Raw genomic sequence first — 21,753 nt, 5'->3', positions numbered from 1 at the left:
TACCTGCTGGTTACTGGCCCAACGCTCTAACCACTAGGCTATCTGCTGGTTACTGGCCCAACACTCTAACCACTAGGCTACCTGCTGGTTACTGGCCCAACACTCTAAACACTAGGCTACCTGCTGGTTACTGGCCCAACACTCTAACCACTAGGCTACCTGCTGGTTACTGGCCCAACACTCTAACCACTAGGCTACCTGCTGGTTACTGGCCCAACGTGCTAAACACTAGGCTACCTGCTGGTTACTGGCCCAACACTCTAACCACTAGGCTATCTGCTGGTTACTGGCCCAACACTCTAACCACTAGGCTACCTGCTGGTTACTGGCCCAACGTGCTAAACACTAGGCTACCTGCTGGTTACTGGCCCAACGCTCTAACCACTAGGCTATCTGCTGGTTACTGGCCCAACACTCTAACCACTAGGCTATCTGCTGGTTACTGGCCCAACACTCTAACCACTAGGCTACCTGCTGGTTACTGGCCCAACGCTCTAACCACTAGGCTATCTGCTGGTTACTGGCCCAACACTCTAACCACTAGGCTATCTGCTGGTTACTGGCCCAACACTCTAACCACTAGGCTATCTGCTGGTTACTAGTCCAACACTCTAACCACTAGGCTACCTGCTGGTTACTGGCCCAACGTGCTAAACACTAGGCTACCTGCTGGTTACTGGCCCAACGCTCTAACCACTAGGCTACCTGCTGGTTACTGGCCCAACACTCTAACCACTAGACTACCTGCTGGTTACTGGCCCAACGCTCTAACCACTAGGCTATCTGCTGGTTACTGGCCCAACACTCTAACCACTAGGCTATCTGCTGGTTACTAGTCCAACACTCTAACCACTAGGCTACCTGCTGGTTACTGGCCCAACGTGCTAAACACTAGGCTACCTGCTGGTTACTGGCCCAACGCTCTAACCACTAGGCTACCTGCTGGTTACTGGCCCAACACTCTAACCACTAGACTACCTGCTGGTTACTGGCCCAACGCTCTAACCACTAGGCTATCTGCTGGTTACTGGCCCAACACTCTAACCACTAGGCTACCTGCTGGTTACTGGCCCAACACTCTAACCACTAGGCTACCTGCTGGTTACTGGCCCAACGCTCTAACCACTAGGCTATCTGCTGGTTACTGGCCCAACGCTCTAACCACTAGGCTACCTGCTGGTTACTGGCCCAACGCTCTAACCACTAGGCTACCTGCTGGTTACTGGCCCAACACTCTAACCACTAGACTACCTGCTGGTTACTGGCCCAACACTAACCACTAGGCTACCTGCTGGTTACTGGCCCAACACTCTAACCACTAGGCTATCTGCTGGTTACTGGCCCAACGCTCTAACCACTAGACTACCTGCTGGTTACTGGCCCAACGCTCTAACCACTAGGCTACCTGCTGGTTACTGGCCCAACACTAACCACTAGGCTACCTGCTGGTTACTGGCCCAACACTCTAACCACTAGGCTACCTGCTGGTTACTGGCCCAACACTCTAACCACTAGACTACCTGCTGGTTACTGGCCCAACACTAACCACTAGGCTACCTGCTGGTTACTGGCCCAACACTCTAACCACTAGGCTATCTGCTGGTTACTGGCCCAACGTGCTAAACACTAGGCTACCTGCTGGTTACTGGCCCAACGTGCTAAACACTAGGCTACCTGCTGGTTACTGGCCCAACGCTCTAACCACTAGGCTACCTGCTGGTTACTGGCCCAACGCTCTAACCACTAGACTACCTGCTGGTTACTGGCCCAACACTCTAACCACTAGGCTACCTGCTGGTTACTGGTCCAACGCTCTAACCACTAGGCTATCTGCTGGTTACTGGCCCAACACTCTAACCACTAGGCTACCTGCTGGTTACTGGTCCAACACTCTAACCACTAGGCTATCTGCTGGTTACTGGCCCAACACTCTAACCACTAGGCTACCTGCTGGTTACTGGCCCAACGTGCTAAACACTAGGCTACCTGCTGGTTACTGGCCCAACACTCTAACCACTAGGCTACCTGCTGGTTACTGGCCCAACGCTCTAACCACTAGGCTACCTGCTGGTTACTGGCCCAACGCTCTAACCACTAGGCTACCTGCTGGTTACTGGCCCAACGCTCTAACCACTAGGCTACCTGCTGGTTACTGGCCCAACACTCTAACCACTAGGCTACCTGCTGGTTACTGGCCCAACACTCTAACCACTAGGCTATCTGCTGGTTACTGGCCCAACACTCTAACCACTAGGCTACCTGCTGGTTACTGGCCCAACACTCTAACCACTAGGCTACCTGCTGGTTACTGGCCCAACACTCTAACCACTAGGCTATCTGCTGGTTACTGGCCCAACGCTCTAACCACTAGGCTACCTGCTGGTTACTGGCCCAACACTCTAACCACTAGGCTATCTGCTGGTTACTGGCCCAACACTCTAACCACTAGGCTACCTGCTGGTTACTGGCCCAACACTCTAACCACTAGGCTACCTGCTGGTTACTGGCCCAACACTCTAACCACTAGGCTACCTGCTGGTTACTGGCCCAACACTCTAACCACTAGGCTACCTGCTGGTTACTGGCCCAACACTCTAACCACTAGGCTACCTGCTGGTTACTGGCCCAACACTCTAACCACTAGGCTACCTGCTGGTTACTGGCCCAACGCTCTAACCACTAGGCTACCTGCTGGTTACTGGCCCAACACTCTAACCACTAGGCTACCTGCTGGTTACTGGCCCAACACTCTAACCACTAGGCTATCTGCTGGTTACTGGCCCAACACTCTTACCACTAGGCTACCTGCTGGTTACTGGCCCAACACTCTAACCACTAGGCTACCTGCTGGTTACTGGCCCAACACTCTAACCACTAGGCTATCTGCTGGTTACTGGCCCAACGTGCTAAACACTAGGCTACCTGCTGGTTACTGGCCCAACACTCTAACCACTAGGCTACCTGCTGGTTACTGGCCCAACACTCTAACCACTAGGCTACCTGCTGGTTACTGGCCCAACACTCTAACCACTAGGCTACCTGCTGGTTACTGGCCCAACACTCTAACCACTAGGCTACCTGCTGGTTACTGGCCCAACACTCTAACCACTAGGCTACCTGCTGGTTACTGGCCCAACGCTCTAACCACTAGGCTACCTGCTGGTTACTGGCCCAACACTCTAACCACTAGGCTACCTGCTGGTTACTGGCCCAACACTCTAACCACTAGGCTATCTGCTGGTTACTGGCCCAACACTCTTACCACTAGGCTACCTGCTGGTTACTGGCCCAACACTCTAACCACTAGGCTACCTGCTGGTTACTGGCCCAACACTCTAACCACTAGGCTACCTGCTGGTTACTGGCCCAACACTCTAACCACTAGGCTATCTGCTGGTTACTGGCCCAACACTCTAACCACTAGGCTACCTGCTGGTTACTGGCCCAACACTCTAACCACTAGGCTACCTGCTGGTTACTGGCCCAACACTCTAACCACTAGGCTACCTGCTGGTTACTGGCCCAACACTCTAACCACTAGGCTACCTGCTGGTTACTGGCCCAACGCTCTAACCACTAGGCTACCTGCTGGTTACTGGCCCAACACTCTAACCACTAGGCTACCTGCTGGTTACTGGCCCAACGCTCTAACCACTAGGCTACCTGCTGGTTACTGGCCCAACACTCTAACCACTAGGCTACCTGCTGGTTACTGGCCCAACGCTCTAACCACTAGGCTACCTGCTGGTTACTGGCCCAACACTCTAACCACTAGGCTACCTGCTGGTTACTGGCCCAACGCTCTAACCACTAGGCTACCTGCTGGTTACTGGCCCAACACTCTAACCACTAGGCTACCTGCTGGTTACTGGCCCAACACTCTAACCACTAGGCTACCTGCTGGTTACTGGCCCAACACTCTAACCACTAGGCTATCTGCTGGTTACTGGCCCAACACTCTAACCACTAGGCTACCTGCTGGTTACTGGCCCAACACTCTAACCACTAGGCTACCTGCTGGTTACTGGCCCAACACTCTAACCACTAGGCTACCTGCTGGTTACTGGCCCAACACTCTAACCACTAGGCTATCTGCTGGTTACTGGCCCAACGCTCTAACCACTAGGCTATCTGCTGCCACGTTTATTTTTATTTTTTATGTCTTATTTCTTGTTTGTTTCACGATAAAAAATATGTTGCATCTTCAAAGTTGTAGGCATGTTGTGTAAATGATACAAACCCCCCAACAATGCCACTGTATGTATTGCCAACTCAAATTACAATGTTAGTCTGTTATAGTTGTTAAATGGCTTACAGGAACAAAATAACCAAATGTGAAATATCTTTGATAAATATTTTAACCCAATTGCAGTCCACATTGTTCTGAGTCTTCAATTCAATTTGATACTTTTTTTTTGCAGTATTACTTCAGTGCCTTGTTGCAAACAGGATGCACGTTTTGTCATATTTTTATTCTGTACAGGCTTCCTTCTTTTCACATTGTCAATTAGGTTAGTATTGTGGACAATGTTGTTTTTTTCCTCTCACAACCATTAAACTCATAACTGTTTTAAAGTCACCATTGGTGAAATCACTAAACAGTTTCCTTTCTCTCTGGCAACTGAGTTAGGAAGGACGCCTGCATCTTTGTAGGGAGTGGGTATAATGATACACCTTCCAAAGTGTAATTAATAGCTTCACCATGCTCAAAGGGATATTCAATATCTGCTTTTTCTTTTTTTTACCCATCTACCAATAGGTGCCCTTATTTGCAAGGTAATGGAAAACCCTGGTCTTTAAAATGTAACTGTTTCAACCCGGGGGAGGTGGAGGGTTCTATTAAGCTATATGGAATTGTTTTAAAGATCATTCACACATAGATGTACTGTATATATACAGTGGGGGGGGGGGGGAGTATTTAGTCAGCCACCAATTGTGCAAGTTCTCCCACTTAAAAAGATGAGAGAGGCCTGTAATTTTCAACATAGGTACACTTCAACTATCACAGACAAAATGAGAGAGAAAAAATCCTGAAAATCATCACATTTTAGGATTTTTATGAATTTATTTGCAAATTATGGTGGAAAATAAGTATTTGGTCACCTACAAACAAGCAAGATTCCTGGCTCTCACAGACCTGTAACTTCTTCTTTAAGAGGCTCCTCTGTCCTTCACTCGTTACCTGTATTAATGGCACCTGTTTGAACTTGTTATCAGTATAAAAGACACCTGTCCACAACCTCAAACAGTCACACTCCAAACTCCACTATGGCCAAGACTAAAGAGCTGTCAAAAGACACCAGAAACATAATTGTAGACCTGCACCAGGCTGGGAAGACTGAATCTGCAATAGGTAAGCAGCTTGGTTTGAGGAAATCAACTGTGGGAGCAATTATTAGGAAATGGAAGATATACAAGACCACTGATAATCTCCCTCGATCTGGGGCTCCACACAAGATCTCACCCCGTGGGGTCAAAATAACTTCTGTAACTTCTTCTTGACTAAATACTTTTTTGCCCCACTTTATTTGTTTGCATATTTAATAATATTTATTAATATTATTAAACATATCCATATACCAGTTAAAAGTTGGGAACAAAAAATTATCCTCAGTAAAACGTAAAACACCAAATAATGCCGAGCAGAATTAAGCTGCTAATTATCCAAATAAAAAACAAACACCTAAAAAACACCTGAAAAGGAAGCAAAACCTTCCACAACAAAACCATCACCTACGGAGAGATGGAATCTTGTGACCAAGTTAGTCCTGGGGCTCTGTTCACAAACACAAACAGACCCAGAGCCCCAGGACAGAAGCACAATTAGACCCAACCATATCATGAGAAAACGAAAGATAATTACTTGACATATTGGAACGAATTAACAAAAAAACTGAGCAAAACTAGAATGCTATTTGGCTCTAAACAGAGAGTACACAGTGGCAGAATACCTGTCCACTGTGACTGACCCAAACTTAAGGAAAGCTTTGACTATGTACAGACTCAGTGAGCATAGCCTTGCTATTGAGAAAGGCCGCCGTAGACAGACCTGGATCTCAAGAGAAGACAGGCTATGTGCACACTGCCCACAAAATGAGGTGGAGACTGAGCTGCACTTCCTAACCTCCTGACAAATGTTTGACCATATTAGAGACAATATTTCCCTGAGATTACACAGATCCACAAAGGATTCGAAAACAATTTGATAAACTTCCATATCTACTGGGTGAAATACCACAGTGTGTCATCACAGCAGCAAGATTTGTCACCTGTTGCCACAAGAAAAAAGGCAACCAGTGAAGAACAAACATCATTGTAAATACAAATACATTGTAAATTACATATTTATGTTTATTTATTTCCCTTTTGTACTTTAACTATTTGCACATAATATGACATTTGAAATGTCTTTATCCTTTTGGAACTTCTGTGAGTGTTTACTGTTATTATTATTATTATTATTATTATTGTTGTTTACTGTTCATTTTGTTATTGTTTATTTCAACCTTTTTTTATTTTATTATTATCTATTACATTTGCTTTGGCAATGTAAACATATGTTTCCCATGCCAAAAAAAGCCCTTTAAATTGTCATTGAATTGGAGAGAGAGAAAGAGACAGAGGGGAGATACAGGGGGATTTAAGGAGGGAAGAGAGAGAAAGCGAGAGAGAGAGAGAGAGAGAGAGAGAGAGAGAGAGAGAGAGAGAGAGAGAGAGGGGGGAGATACAGGGGGATTTAAGGAGGGAAGAGAGAGAGAGAGAGAGAGAGAGAGAGAGAGAGAGAGAGAGAGAGAGAGAGAGAAGAGAGAGAGAGAGAGAGAGAGAGAGAGGGGAGATACAGGGGGGATTTAAGGAGGGAAGAGAGAGAGAGAGAGAGAGAGAGAAGGAGAGAGAGGGGGAGATACAGGGGGGATTTAAGGAGGGAAGAGAGAGAGAGAGAGAGAGAGAGAGAGAGAGAGAGAGAGAGAGAGAGAGAGAGAGAGAGAGAGAGAGAGAGGGGAGATACAGGGGGGATTTAAGGAGGGAAGAGAGAGAGAGAGAGGAGAGAGAGAGAGAGAGAGAGAGAGAGAGTCAACTCCCTATTTGTGTAGAAGACAGCTTCTGATCCAGACACTGAACATCATGATGTCATCCATAACCCCAGCACAGCTCCAAGTATTCTATTTGTATCCCTTTCCTCTCCTCTGTGCGTTGGTAGAGGGAAGATGCTGAGTGATTTTTCCACCACTATATTTCATAATCCTTCAATCCCTCTAGCTCCAGCCTCTTCCCTCATTCCCTCCATCACTCTATCTCTCCATCCCTCCATCTCAACCGCTCGCTGGCTCAGAGCACCGGCCTCCTCCCTCCCTCCCTCCCTCCATCCTTGAGAGAATTAGTGTCTCAATTAGGTTCTTTAGAGCAGAGTCCTCCCGTCTTGGCACAGACACACATCATTCCTTAACCCCTTCAGTGTTCCCCACAACGCTTGGCACCCAGTCGCCAACTCCTCTCACCCGACTAGCTACATCAGTGAGTGTGACCGCCAGACTTGTCATTCAGCCATGTTGAATAGAGTTACATAACTCCTGTTGTAGTTCTCATGTCAATCATATATGAGACTCAACGGAATCAAACTTGCTTCTTTGCAGCATATTATCTGAACCCCCCCCCCATAGTCAAGTTTAAAAAACACTATTTTCAGAAGAAGGGAAAGAAAAGCCCCTAGTTTTTTAATCAGTCTAATAAAAATGATCACATCTCAAACCCACTGCCATCACACCACCCCAGCACATGACTGAGCAAGTCAAAAATGATATACCCCCCCCCCCTCCCCTAAAACATTTTTGTAGTAAAACGTGAACTTGGAGGTATGATATTTGTGTATCATCACTCATTATTCACGATTATCCACATCCACATTAATTTAGAGAACATAGTATATATTATAATAAAAGTGACTCCAAAATGACACAATACATTATATACCATCATATACCATTATATACCATTATATACCATGATATACCATGATATACCATTATATACCATGATATACCATTATATACCATGATATACCATTATATACCATTATATACCATGATATACCATTATATACCATTATATACCATGATATACCATCATATACCATATATACCATTATATACCATGATATACCATGATATACCATTATATACCATGATATACCATTATATACCATGATATACCATTATATACCATGATATACCATTATATACCATGATATACCATTATATACCATGATATACCATTATACCATGATATACCATTATATACCATGATATACCATTATATACCATGATATACCATGATATACCATTATATACCATGATATACCATTATATACCATTATATACCATGATATACCATTATATACCATGATATACCATTATATACCATGATATACCATTATATACCATGATATACCATTATATACCATGATATACCATTATATACCATGATATACCATTATATACCATGATATACCATTATATACCATGATATACCATGATATACCATTATATACCATTATATACCATGATATACCATGATATACCATTATATACCATTATATACCATGATATACCATGATATACCATGATATACCATGATATACCATGATATACCATGATATACCATGATATACCATTATATACCATTATATACCATGATATACCATGATATACCATGATATACCATTATATACCATGATATACCATGATATACCATTATATACCATGATATACCATGATATACCATTATATACCATGATATACCATTATATACCATGATATACCATGATATACCATTATATACCCATGATATACCATGATATACCATTATATACCATGATATACCATATATACCATTATATACCAGGATATACCATGATATACCATATATACCATGATATACCATTATATACCATTATATACCATGATATACCATGATATACCATTATATACCATTATATACCATTATATACCATGATATACCATGATATACCATTATATACCATTATATACCATTATATACCATGATATACCATTATATACCATCATATACCATTATATACCATGATATACCATGATATACCATGATATACCATTATATACCATCATATACCATTATATACCATGATATACCATGATATACCATCATATACCATTATATACCATGATATACCATGATATACCATTATATACCATTATATACCATCATATACCATGATATACCATTATATACCATTATATACCATCATATACCATTATATACCATTATATACCATCATATACCATGATATACCATTATATACCATTATATACCATCATATACCATTATATACCATTAATTTAATTTATATTGGGCACAAAATAATCTGGAACACCAGCTTGATGTAATCATTGCATGCTATGAATATGGAACCAAATACTTCATTTTTTACTACGTTAATACACATATAAGTGAATTTGTCTCAATACTTTAGGGACCCCTAAAATGGGGACTATGTACAAAAAGGGCTGTAATTTCTAAACGGTTCACTCGATATGGATGAAAATACCCTCGGATTAAAGCTGACAGTCTGCACTTTGACCTCGTAGTCATTGTATCATTTAAAATCTAAAGTGCTGGAGTACAGAGACAAAACAACGACAACAAATGTCACTGTCCCAATAGTTTTGGAGCTCACTGTACATCTAAACACAGCAGACAGCTCACTGTACATCTACAGAGTGAGAGAGAGAAGTGAGTAGGTGAGAGAGAGAGGATGAGGGGGGAGAGAGAGGATGAGGGGAGAGAGAGAGAGAGAGAGAGAGAGAGAGAGAGAGAGAGAGAAGTGAGTAGGTGAGAGAGAGAGGATGAGGGGGGAGAGAGAGAGGATGAGGGGAGAGAGAGAGAGAGGAGGAGAGAAAAAAATGAGAGTGAGGCTAGGAGAAGGAACTCTGCATGCCCCTCATGAACACTCTACTTGAATGCAGAAATCAATCTTGGACTGTTCCCTAAAGACCCGGGCTATGAAGGAGCATTCTTTCGGCTTACTTCACGTTGGGACAAAAGACACTTCAGGAGATATAGGCCCCCTTCGCTGCCGAGTCCTCTTTTCTCCTGTACAATGTGAGCCCATTCATTTTTCCACATCTCTCTTCATTTCTCTTTCTCTCCTCCCCTTCTCATTCTGGTTCATTGAATCTGTTCTACTTTCTTAAAGACTGCAGGGAGAATGGAAGGGACTGGGTAGAGGCTCAAAGAACGGAAAGGGGGACAGGGAGAGAGGGGCACAGAGAGGGGGCAGGGAGGTTGGAGGGGGACAGGGAGAGAGAGGCACGGAGAGGGGGGCAGGGAGGTGGGATAGAGGGGGACAGGGAGAGAGAGGCACAGAGAGGGGGAAGGAGAAGGGGAACAAAGCACGGAGAGGGGGACAGGGAGAGAGAAGCACAGAGAGGGGGATAGGGAACTTGGACAGGGGGACGGAATGGGAGAAGGCACGGAGAGGGGGATAGGGAACTTGGACAGGGGGACGGAATGGGACAAGGCACGGAGAGGGGGACAGGGAGGATGGAGAGGGGGACAGGCACAGAGAGGCACAGAGAGGGAGACAGGGAGAGAGAGGCATGGAGAGGGGGACAGGGAGGTTGGAGAGGGGGACAGGGAGAGAGAGGCATGGAGTGGGGGACAGAGAGGTTGAAGAGGGGGACAGGGAGAGAGGGGCACGGAGAGGGGGACAGGGAGGTTGAAGAGGGAGAGAGGGAGAGAGAGGCACGGAGATGGGGTTGGAGAAGGGGGACAAAGCATGGAGAGGAGGACAGGGAAAGAGAGGCATGGAGAGGGGGACAGGGAGGTTGGAGAGGGGGACAGGGAGAGAGAGGCATGGAGATGGGGACAGGGAGGTTGGAGAGGGGGACAGGGAGAGAGAGGCATGGAGATGGGGACAGGGAGGTTGGAGAGGGGGACAGGGAGAGAGAGGCATGGAGATGGGGACAGGGAGGTTGGAGAGGGGGACAGGGAGAGAGAGGCATGGAGATGGGGACAGGGAGGTTGGAGAGGGGGACAGGGAGAGAGAGGCATGGAGAGGATGACAGGGAAAGAGAGGCATGGAGAGGGGGACAGGGAGGTTGAAGAGGGAGACAGGGAGAGAGAGGCACGGAGATGGGGACGGAGAAGGGGGACAAAACACGGAGAGGGGGACAGGGAGAGAGAGGCATGGAGATGGGGACGGAGAAGGGGGACAAAGCACGGAGAGGAGGACAGGGAGGTTGGAGAGGGGGACAGGGAGAGAGGGGCACAGAGAGGGGACAGGGAGGTTGATATACACAGAAACGGTGACTGAGTTTGTCAGAAAGTGTATAGGAGATGTTGTTCCCTCTGTGACTATTAAAACCTACCCAAACAAGGAAAACCGTAGATATATGGCAGCATTCGCGCAAAACTGAAAGTGTGAACCATCGCATTTAACCACGGCAAGGTGACTGGGAATATGGCTGAATACAAACAGTGCAGTTATTCCATCCGTAAGGCTATCAAATAGCCAAAACATCAGTACAGAGACAAAATGAAGACGCAATTCAACGGCTCAGACACAAGACGTATGTGGCAGGGTCTACAGACAATCACGGACTGCAGGGAAAACCAGCCACGTCGCGGACACAGACGCCTTGCTTCCGGACAAGCTAAACACCTTCTTCGCATGCATTGAGGATAACACAGTGCCACCGACGCAGCTCCCAAGGACTGTGGGCTCTCGTTCTCCCTGGCAGACGTGAGTAAGACATTGAAGCATATAAACCCTCGCTAGCATGCCGGCCCAGACAGCATCCCAAGCCACGTCCTCAGAGCATGCGCAGACCAGCTGGCTGGAGTGTTTATGGACATATTCAATCTCTCTCTATCCCAGTCTGCTGTCCCAACTTGATTCAAGGTGTCCACCCTTGTTCCTGTTCCCAAGAAAGACTAGTTAAGGATCACCTCTACCTTACCTGACACCATAGACTCACTTCAATTTGCTTACCGTCCCAATAGATCCACAGACAATGCAATCTTCATCACACTGCACACTGCCCTATCCCATCTGGACAAGAGGAATACCTATGTAAGAATGCTGTTCATCGACTATAGCTCAGCATTTAACACCATAGCACCATCATTAAGCTCGGGGCCAGGGTCTCAACCCCGCCCTGTGCAACTGGGTCCTGGACATCCTGATGGGCCGCCCCCAGGTGGAGAAGGTAGAAATCAACACCTCCACTTTGCTGATCCTCAACACATGGGCCCCACAAGGTTGCGTGCTCAGCCCCCTCCTGTACTCCCTGTCCACCCATGACTGTGTGGCCACGCACACCTCCAACTCAATCACCAAGTTTCCAGATGAAACAACAGTAGTAGGCCTGATTACCAACAATGACGAGACAGCCTACAGGGAGGAGGTGCCTCAACGTCAACAAAATGAAGGAGCTGATCGTGGACTTCAGAAAACAGCAGAGGGAGCTGTCCACATACACTGGACGCAGTGGAGAAGGTGGAAAGATTCAAGTTCCTCTGCGTCAGTGACAATCTTAAATGGACATCACTGACAATCTGAAACAGCACCTATTCAACCGCAGGAGGCTTTACTAATTTCATATGTATATACTGTATTCTATTCTACTGTATTTTAGTCAATGCCAATCATGCCAATCTGGCTCGATCTAATATTTATATATTTCTTAATTCCATTCTTTTACTTTTAGATGTGTGTGTATTGTTGTGAATTATTAGATATTACTGCACTGTTGGAATACAAGAATTTCACTCCACCCGCAATAATATCTGCAAAATGTGTGTATGTGAGCAATACAATTTGATTTGACTTGGAGAGGGTTTTTTGCTTGCCTGAGGTATCTCATGATAAACTGTAGACCACACTATCTACCTAGGGAGCTTTCATCTGTATTTTTCGTAGCTGGTCTACATACCACCACAGACCGATGCTGCACTAAAAACTCAATAAGCAAACAGGAAAACCCAGAGGCGGCGCTCCTAGTGGCCGGGGACGTTATTGCAACTTTAATCCTTTAAATCTTAAATCAGTTAAACCTCATTTCTATCAGCATGTTAAATATGCAACCAGAGGGAAAAAAATAAAATAAACTCCAGACCACCTTTACTCCACAGACAGAGACACACACAAAGCTCTCCTTCACCCTCCATTTGGCAAATCTGACCATGATTCTATCCTCCCGATTCCCGCTAACAAGCAAAAAATGAGAGCAGGAAACACCAGTGGCTTGGTCTATAAAAACGTGGTCAGATGAAGCAGATGTTAAGCTACAGGACTGTTTTAATAGCACAGACTGGAATATGTTCTGGGATTCTTCTGATGGCATTGAGGAGTACACCACATTAGTCACTGGCTTGAATAATAAGTGCATCGATGACGTCATCCCCCCAGTGACTGTACGTACATACCCCAACCAGAAGCCAGGATTACAGGCAACAATCGCACTAAGCTAAAGGGAGAGCTGCCGCTTTCAAGGAGCAGGACTCTAACCTGGAAGCTTATAATTAATCCTGCTAAGCCCTCTGACGAACCATCAAAAAGGCAAAGCATCAATACAGGAATAAGATTGAATAGTACATACGTATACTACAACGGCTCCGAAGCTCGTCTGATGTGCCAGGGCTTGCAAACTATTACAGACTAAAAGTAAAGGAAGCACAGCCGAGAGCTGCCCAGTGACACGAACCTACAAGATGAGTTAAATCACTTCTATGCTCGCTTCGAGGCAAGAAACACTGAAATATGAATGAGAGCATCAGCTGTTCCGGACGACTGTGTGATCACACTCTCCGCAGCCGATGTAAGTAAAACCTTTAAACATTCACAAGGCCGCAGGGCCAGACAGATTACCAGGATGTGTACTCTGAGCATGCGCTAACCAACTGGCAAGTGTCTTCACTGACATTTTTAACCTCTCCCTGTCCGAGTCTGTAATACCAACATGTTTCAAGCAGACCACCATAGTCCCAAGAACATTAAGGTAACCTGCCTAAATGACTACTGACCCGTAGCACTCACGTCTGTAGCCATGAAATGCTTGAAAGGCTGGTGATGGCTCACATCAACACCACTATCCCAGAAACCCTAGACCCACTCCAATATGCATACCTCCCCAACAGATCCACAGATGATGGAATCTCTATTGCACTCCACAATGCCCTTTCCCACCTGGACAAAATGAACACCTATGTGAGAATGCTATTCATTGACTACAGCTCAGTGTTCAACACCATAGTGCCCTCAAAGCTCATCACTACGCTGGGACTAAACACCTCCCTCTGCAACTGGATTCTGGACTTCCTGACGGGCCTCCTCCAGGTGGTAAGAGGTAGGTAACAAAAACATCCGCCACGCTGATCCTCAACACGGGGGCCCCTCAGGGGTGCGTGCTCAGTCCCCTCCTGTACTCCCTGTTCACTCATGACTGCATGGCCAGGCACAACTCCAACACCATCATTAAGTTTTCCGATGACACAACAGTGGTAGGCCTGATCACCGACAACGACAACGATGGTCAGAGACCTGGTAATGTAGTGCCAGGTCTACAAACCTCTCCCTCAACGTGATCAAGACAATTGGAGATGATTGTGGACTACAGGAAAAGGAGGACTGAGCACGCCCCCATTCTCATCGACGGGGCTGCAGTGGAGCAGGTTGAGAGCTTCAAGTTCCTTGGTGTCCACATCACCAACAAACTAACATGGTCCAAGCACAGCAAGACAGCCGTGCACAACAAAGCCTATTCCCCCTCAGGAGACTGAAAAGATTTGGCATGGGTGCTGAGATACTCAAAAGGTTTTACAGCTGCACCATCGAAAGCATCCTGACGGGTTGCATCACTGCCTGGTATGGCAACTGCTCGGCCTCCAACCGCAAGGCACTACAGAGGGTAGTGCGTACGGCCCAGTATCCAGGACCTCTATACCAGGCGGTGTCAGAGGAAGGCCCTAATAATTGACAAAGACTCCAGCCACCCTAGTCATATACTGTTCTCTCTGCTACCACACGGCAAGCGGTACCGGAGCGTCAAGCCATAAGACTCCTGAACATCTAATCAAATGGCTACCTAGACTATTTGCATTGCACCCCCCTCCTACGCTTCTGCTACTGTCTGTTATTATCAATGCACAGTCACTTTAATAACTCTACCTACATGTATATATTTTCTCAATTACTTCGACATCTGTGCCCCTGCAAATTGACTCTGTACCAGTACCCCCTGTTTATAGTCTCGCTATTGTTATTTTACTGCTGTTCTTTAATTACTTGTTACTTTTATTTCTTATTCTTAACAGGTATTACCCAAATCATTGCCACCCGCCCTCCACACACACACACACACACACACACACACACACACACACACACACACACACACACACACACACACACACACACACACACACACACACACACACACACACACACACACACACACACACACACACACACATTTCCATTTCACACAACAGGTAAGACATTGCAGTGATATGCAGTGATATTGCAGTGATCTTGTCACCATGAGTGAAGTCTAATACTGAGATCCCTGTTCAAAGAGTAGCAGAACCTTCCACGTAACTCAATTCAATACTGTATCCAGGAAGTAACGAGAAAGATCTTCTTCATAGCTCGATCGAAATCTAAAGGCTTGACTGTGATAGCTAATGAAAATAAAATGGTACCTTTCCGGTGGATTTGGGCCCTTTCCATATGCAGAAGTAGCAGATGACCCAAGCCAGAGCCAGACACAGAGCCAGTTCCCAGCGTAGCTTCCCGATGTGTTCAATCCCACTGGAGATCTTGAGGACACGACGTCTGTTTGAGCAACAACGACAAAAAAAACATATCAGGAAAGACACACAATTAATAAAATATTTCTATAAAAAGGTATCTTTAATGTTGTTTTAACATTAGAAATGACATCTTAAACCATGGTTGGGATCAACTGCATTTCAATTGGGGTTTTCTGTGAAATGGAATTGACCCCCAACCCTATCCAAGACATACTGACATATCATGATATATTTCATGTACGTTATCAATTAGGTGATTGAGTGATTGAGTGTCTGTGTCTACAGTGAGAGAGAGAGGAGAGATCTGGGTCCAACCCTGGCCATTGATCATCTATGTGTTCCCCCACCCATAGCCCATACACAGAGAACCCAGTACCCAGATAACCCAGAGAAACCATGGCCCAGTACCCAGAGAACCCAGGGCCCAGTAGCCAGAGAACCCAGGGCCCAGTACCCAGAGAACCCAAGGCCCAGTACACGGTGAACCCAGTGCCCAGATAACCCAGAGAAATCAGGGCCTTGTATCCAGAGAACCCAGGGTCCAGTACCCAGAGAACCCAGAGAACCCAGGGCCCGGAACCCAGGGCCCAGTACCCAGAGAATCCAGAGAACACAGGCCCCGGTACCCAGAAAACCCAGGGCCCAGTACCCAGAGAACACAGAGAACCCAGGGCCCAGTACTCAGAGAACCCAGGGCCCAGTACCCAGAGAACCCAGGGCCCAGTACTCAGAGAACCCAGGGCCCAGTACCCAGAGAACCCATGGTCCAGTACCCAGAGAACCCAGGGCCCAGTACTCAGATAACCCAGGGCCCAGTACCCAGAGACCCCAGGGCCCAGTACTCAGATAACCCAGGGCCCAGTACCCAGAGAACCAATGGCCCAGTACCCAGAGAACCCAGGGCCCAGTACTCAGAGGACCCAGGGCCCAGTACCCAGAGAACCCAGGGCCCAGTACCCAGAGAACCCAGGGCCCAGTACCCAGAGAACCCAGGGCCCAGTACCCAGAGAACCCAGGGCCCAGTACCCAGAGAACCCAGGGCCCAGTACCCAGAGAACCCAGGGCCCAGTACCCAGAGAACCCAGGGCCCAGTACCCAGAGAACCCAGGGCCCAGTACTCAGAGAATCCAGGGCCCAGTACCCAGAGAACCCAGGGCCCAGTACTCAGAGAACCCAGGGCCCAGTACCCAGAGAACCCAGGGCCCAGTACTCAGAGAATCCAGGGCCCAGTACCCAGAGAACCCAGGGCCCAGTACTCAGAGAACCCAGGGCCCAGTACCCAGAGAAACCAGGGCCCAGTACTCAGAGAACCCATGGTCCAGTACTCAGAGAACCCAGGGCCCATTACTCAGAGAACCCAAGGCCCAGTACCCAGAGAACCCATGGCCCAGTACCCAGGGTCCAGTACCCAGGGCCCAGTACCCAGAGAACCCATGGTCCAGTACTCAGAGAACCCAGGGCCCAGTACTCAGAGAACCCAGGCCCCAGTACTCAAGGAACCCAGGGCCCAGTACCCAGAGAACCCAGGGCCCAGTACTCAGAGAACCCATGGCCCAGGGCAGAACACTGTTGAAACCAGTCTCGTTCCTTCACTACTCTGGGGTTGGAGTGGCAGCTAATAAGTCTTCCAATGCTGCTGGGGTCCTGACTGAACAAGAATCAAATGCCAGACCTGGCTCTAGCCTGGTCCCAGATCTGTTAAAGTGCTGTTGGCATGACAATGACCTTAAGAGTTGAATTAGGGCCACACTGGTCCCAGATCTGATCTATAGCCGAGTTGTCATGCATGTCAATGACCATACGCGTTGGCAAGATATCACATGCAGATTTGGGACCAGCCCTGGTTCAACTCTTAAGGTTTGGGACCAGGCCAGAAAGACATCCACAGGAAATACCAAGTGACTTCATTGTATTTCAATATGTCCATGAACGGACAATGCTGACCTCACAAAACTAGCAACACTTTCTGAAATGTGACATGACGATACTGTAATTAGCATGAAACTATTATACTGTAAAATATGACATGACAATGAAACTAGTATACTGTAAAATATGACATGACGATACTGTAATTAGCATGAAACTAGTATACTGTAAAATGTGACATCTCGATACTGTAATTAGCATGAAACTAGTATACTGTAAAATATGACATGACGATACTGTAATTAGCATGAATCTAGTATACTGTAAAATATGACATGACGATACTGTAATTAGCATGAATCTAGTATACTGTAAAATGTGACATCTCAATACTGTAATTAGCATGAAACAAGTATACTGTAAAATGTGACATCTCAATACTGTAATTAGCATGAAACTAGTATACTGTCACTTACACAACACTTAGTTGTTGTCAATTCTCTATGAACACCAGATTATAGTACAGATGCCATGTCGTTATTTGAGCCAGTTTTTGCAGATAAATAAACCTGCAGCAACAGGAAATGTGAATTGTGGATTATAATTAATGGACATGTTTTGTAGGGGGTTGATACATTTTTCAATAGGGCAAATCAAGTCTGAAATTCTAAAGTGGAAACGACAAACTATTGAATAGACTACAAGTTTTGATTTCCAGCTGCGCAGGAAAATTCCTGCAACAACAGGATGATCAACTGAAGGTACTGCATCTGTAAAAGTGTAGGAAACTGGTTAGCCAGCTGATTCAAACTCCTACTCTGGCTCAATCTGGGAGAGCTACAGTGGGATAGGCTAACCTCTGACTACGCTAACCTCTGAATAGGCTAACCTCTGAATAGGCTAACCTCTGAATAGGCCAACCATAGGATAGGCTAACCTCTGAATAGGCTAACCTCTGAATAGGCTAACCTCTGAATAGGCTAACCTCTGACTACGCTAACCTCTGAATAGGCTAACCTCTGAATAGGCTAACCTCTGAATAGGCCAACCATAGGATAGGCTAACCTCTGAATAGGCTAACCTCTGAATAGACTAACCATAGGATAGGCTAACCTCTGAATAGGCTAACCTCTGAATAGGCTAACCATAGGATAGGCTAACCTCTGAATAAGCTAACCTCTGAATAGGCTAACCTCTGAATATGCTAACCATAGGATAAGCTAACCTCTGAATAGGCTAACCATAGGATAGGCTAACCTCTGAATAAGCTAGCCATAGGATAGGCTAACCTCTGAATAAGCTAACCATAGGATAGGCTAACCTCTGAATAAGCAAGCCATAGGATAGGCTAACCTCTGAATGTGATGTGATAAGCCAGGTAACCAAACAGGGTTTTGCTACGGTACTTTGACTCAACCTGCTCCTAGAGTAGATGACTATGAGCGTTAGCTAGCTGTTTGGCATCGCTCCTATAGCCCGGTCAACGATTGTCCAGGTTCAGAGAGATATCATACAGTAGCATTTCATATCCTTAATAGCTGCCTGTGTGTCCCCCACCCCAAAACACACCCTATTCCCTATATACTTTTGATCAAGGCCCTATGGGTAGTGCACTATATAGGAAATAGTGTGGCATTTGGAGCAGAGCCTCGCAGTGATACAGTAGCCTTGCCATCTCCTCTATGGTCCTTTGGCAGCCAGACAGGAATCCTGCTCCCAACAACACAACATGCTGACACGAGCAGATTTGTCTCCACATCATACCATCTCCGGCTGTGCAAGAGCTCCACTGACGCTGGTACACATAGAACCATTTCAAATGACTGACAAATTATTAGGGAAATGGTTAAGTATGTCAATCGTAGGCTACAGCAAATTGTTGTCTCTTGGGGTTGCACACTGAGTTTCCCTCAGTTTTACCGGAGTACTGCAGCCAAACCAACAGTAGGCTGTCTGCATATACACTAATATACTGGAGCCCAGGATTGGGATCATTTGCGTTTCAATTCCAGTCAATTCAGAAAGTAAACCAAATTCCAATTCCAGATTTTGCTCATTGAAAAGCATTGGAAATAATTGGAATTGGAAATTCATTGCACTTCCTGAATTGACTAGAATTTAAATGGAATTTACTTGACATCTGCTGGAGTCACAGTCACAATAGACTGGCTACACATACAGTAGCCACAGGGATACAGCTAGCTAGGTTGCAATGGAGCCTGCTTCGCCAGCGTTGTAGAAGCTGTGTTTACTATGCTCTTATGTGGGACAATACTGACAATCCGGAGTTCCAATCCAGAGTTCCAATGTTCCAATCCGGAGTTCCAATGTTCCAATCCGGAGTTCCAATGTTCCAATCCGGAGTTCAAATGTTCCAATCCGGAGTTCCAATGTTCCAGGTTCGGCGCACTCTGACATGAGGAATAGCTTCGCCGCACTAGTGCCTGATCTACCTGTGCCTTCATCTCTGGGACTGCCTGTGTCTGCGATGGCTGTGCTGACTCCAGCAGCGGCTTAGAGTTTCGGCTCCTTATCCCTCTCTCTGGATTTGATGGGGCACTGCCTGCTGTGGGAGGACCTATCGCCAGGAGCAGCGGCCCTACGCTATCCTGCTTCTCGTGGACCAGTGAAAGGTTCAACAAATTGTGTGAGGGGTAGGAATGGGCAGATTTTTCCATCCCCCTCTCCAGCAGTTGTATTGGACAGTTCAACGGTGAGAAATGTCTCAGTCTCTGGAACTAAAACGTTGTGGTACCCAGGAGCACGAGTACTGGACATCAATAACCTGCTCCCCAACATTATAAACCAGCATCAGGACATCAATAAGCTGCTCCCAAACATTATAAACCTGCATCAGGACATCAATAACCTGCTCCCAAACATTATAAACCTGCATCAGGACATCAATAAGCTACTCCCAAACATTATAAACCTGCATCAGGACATCAATAAACTGCTCCCAAACATTATAAACCTGCATCAGGACATCAATAAGCTGCTCCCAGACATTATAAACCTGCATCAGGACATCAATAACCTGCTCCCAAACATTATAAACCTGCATCAGGACATCAATAACCTGCTACCAGACATTATAAACCTGCATCAGGACATCAATAAGCTGCTCCCAAACATTATAAACCTGCATCAGGACATCAATAAGCTGCTCCCAAACATTATAAACCAGCATCAGGACATCAATAAGCTACTCCCAAACACTTTAAAAACCTGCATCAGGAAATTGAGTCTATCATAGTTCGTGTGGGATTCAAGGACATTATGAAGGGCAGCTCAGAACAGCTGAAGATGGATTACAGAACTGATTGGTTCTCTGCTTGACACCAACAAACGCCCCATAATATCTCGCCATCTGCCCTCCCTAAATCGTGGCATTGAACAGTTCAACAGACTGTTATCCCTCCGTAACTGGCTACCAGACTATTGCAGTTCTGTGGGTGAAACATTTATTAACAATGTTGATACCTTCTGGAAGCATAGCTTGTTTTATAAGGAAGATGGGATCCACCCACATCATTTGTGTTCCTGGATCCTTTCACAGCATTATAAGGCTGCGTTGAGACATTGATTTACCAATGACCCAAACCCAGCTCAGTTAATCCCCACCATTGAGACACTGAGTCATCATAATGCTTCAGCAAATGTACATTATCCCAGGGGTGTTGGAAGACACAATGTAAGTAACCTAATGTATGTCCCTCTAACTGTCCTGAATGCCTCTGATCCTACTGCTATTGTCTGCAGTAATCATGTGTCTATGAACCAGAGTTATACTGTTAGCACTGAGGTGGTGTGCCCTAGGAGGAAGTCCACTGTGTGCAGCTCACCCTGCAATAACATCAATAACCTGAGCATGTCTACTTCTGATAAGCCTCCCAGTAAAGCATCGCAGAAAAGTGTTAAAAAATAGCTCATGTTAGCATATATAGCTTAAAGAAACAAAGTTCATGAAATGAATACTTTGCTAGTAACAGATGACATTTATATTCTGACAATCTCTGAAACTCACTTAGATAATAC

At 45.9% G+C, this 21,753-nt stretch overlaps 1 protein-coding gene across 2 annotated transcripts in view; it reads right to left on the bottom strand.

Moving 5' to 3' along the window:
• Positions 1–21,753, bottom strand: part of slc6a11b (solute carrier family 6 member 11b) — a 78,639-nt gene that overhangs the window by 36,572 nt on the left and 20,314 nt on the right. For both annotated transcript variants that reach the window (XM_031825794.1, XM_031825793.1), the window contains exon 6: positions 15,736–15,868. In XM_031825794.1, coding sequence (XP_031681654.1) covers positions 15,736–15,868 — 133 coding nt within the window. The remainder of the gene's footprint in view (positions 1–15,735; positions 15,869–21,753) is intronic.

This window comes from Oncorhynchus kisutch, linkage group LG5 (assembly GCF_002021735.2).
Source record: "Oncorhynchus kisutch isolate 150728-3 linkage group LG5, Okis_V2, whole genome shotgun sequence".
In the NCBI taxonomy this organism is placed as follows: Eukaryota; Metazoa; Chordata; class Actinopteri; order Salmoniformes; family Salmonidae; genus Oncorhynchus; species Oncorhynchus kisutch.
This window is presented reverse-complemented; position numbering and strand designations above follow the sequence as displayed.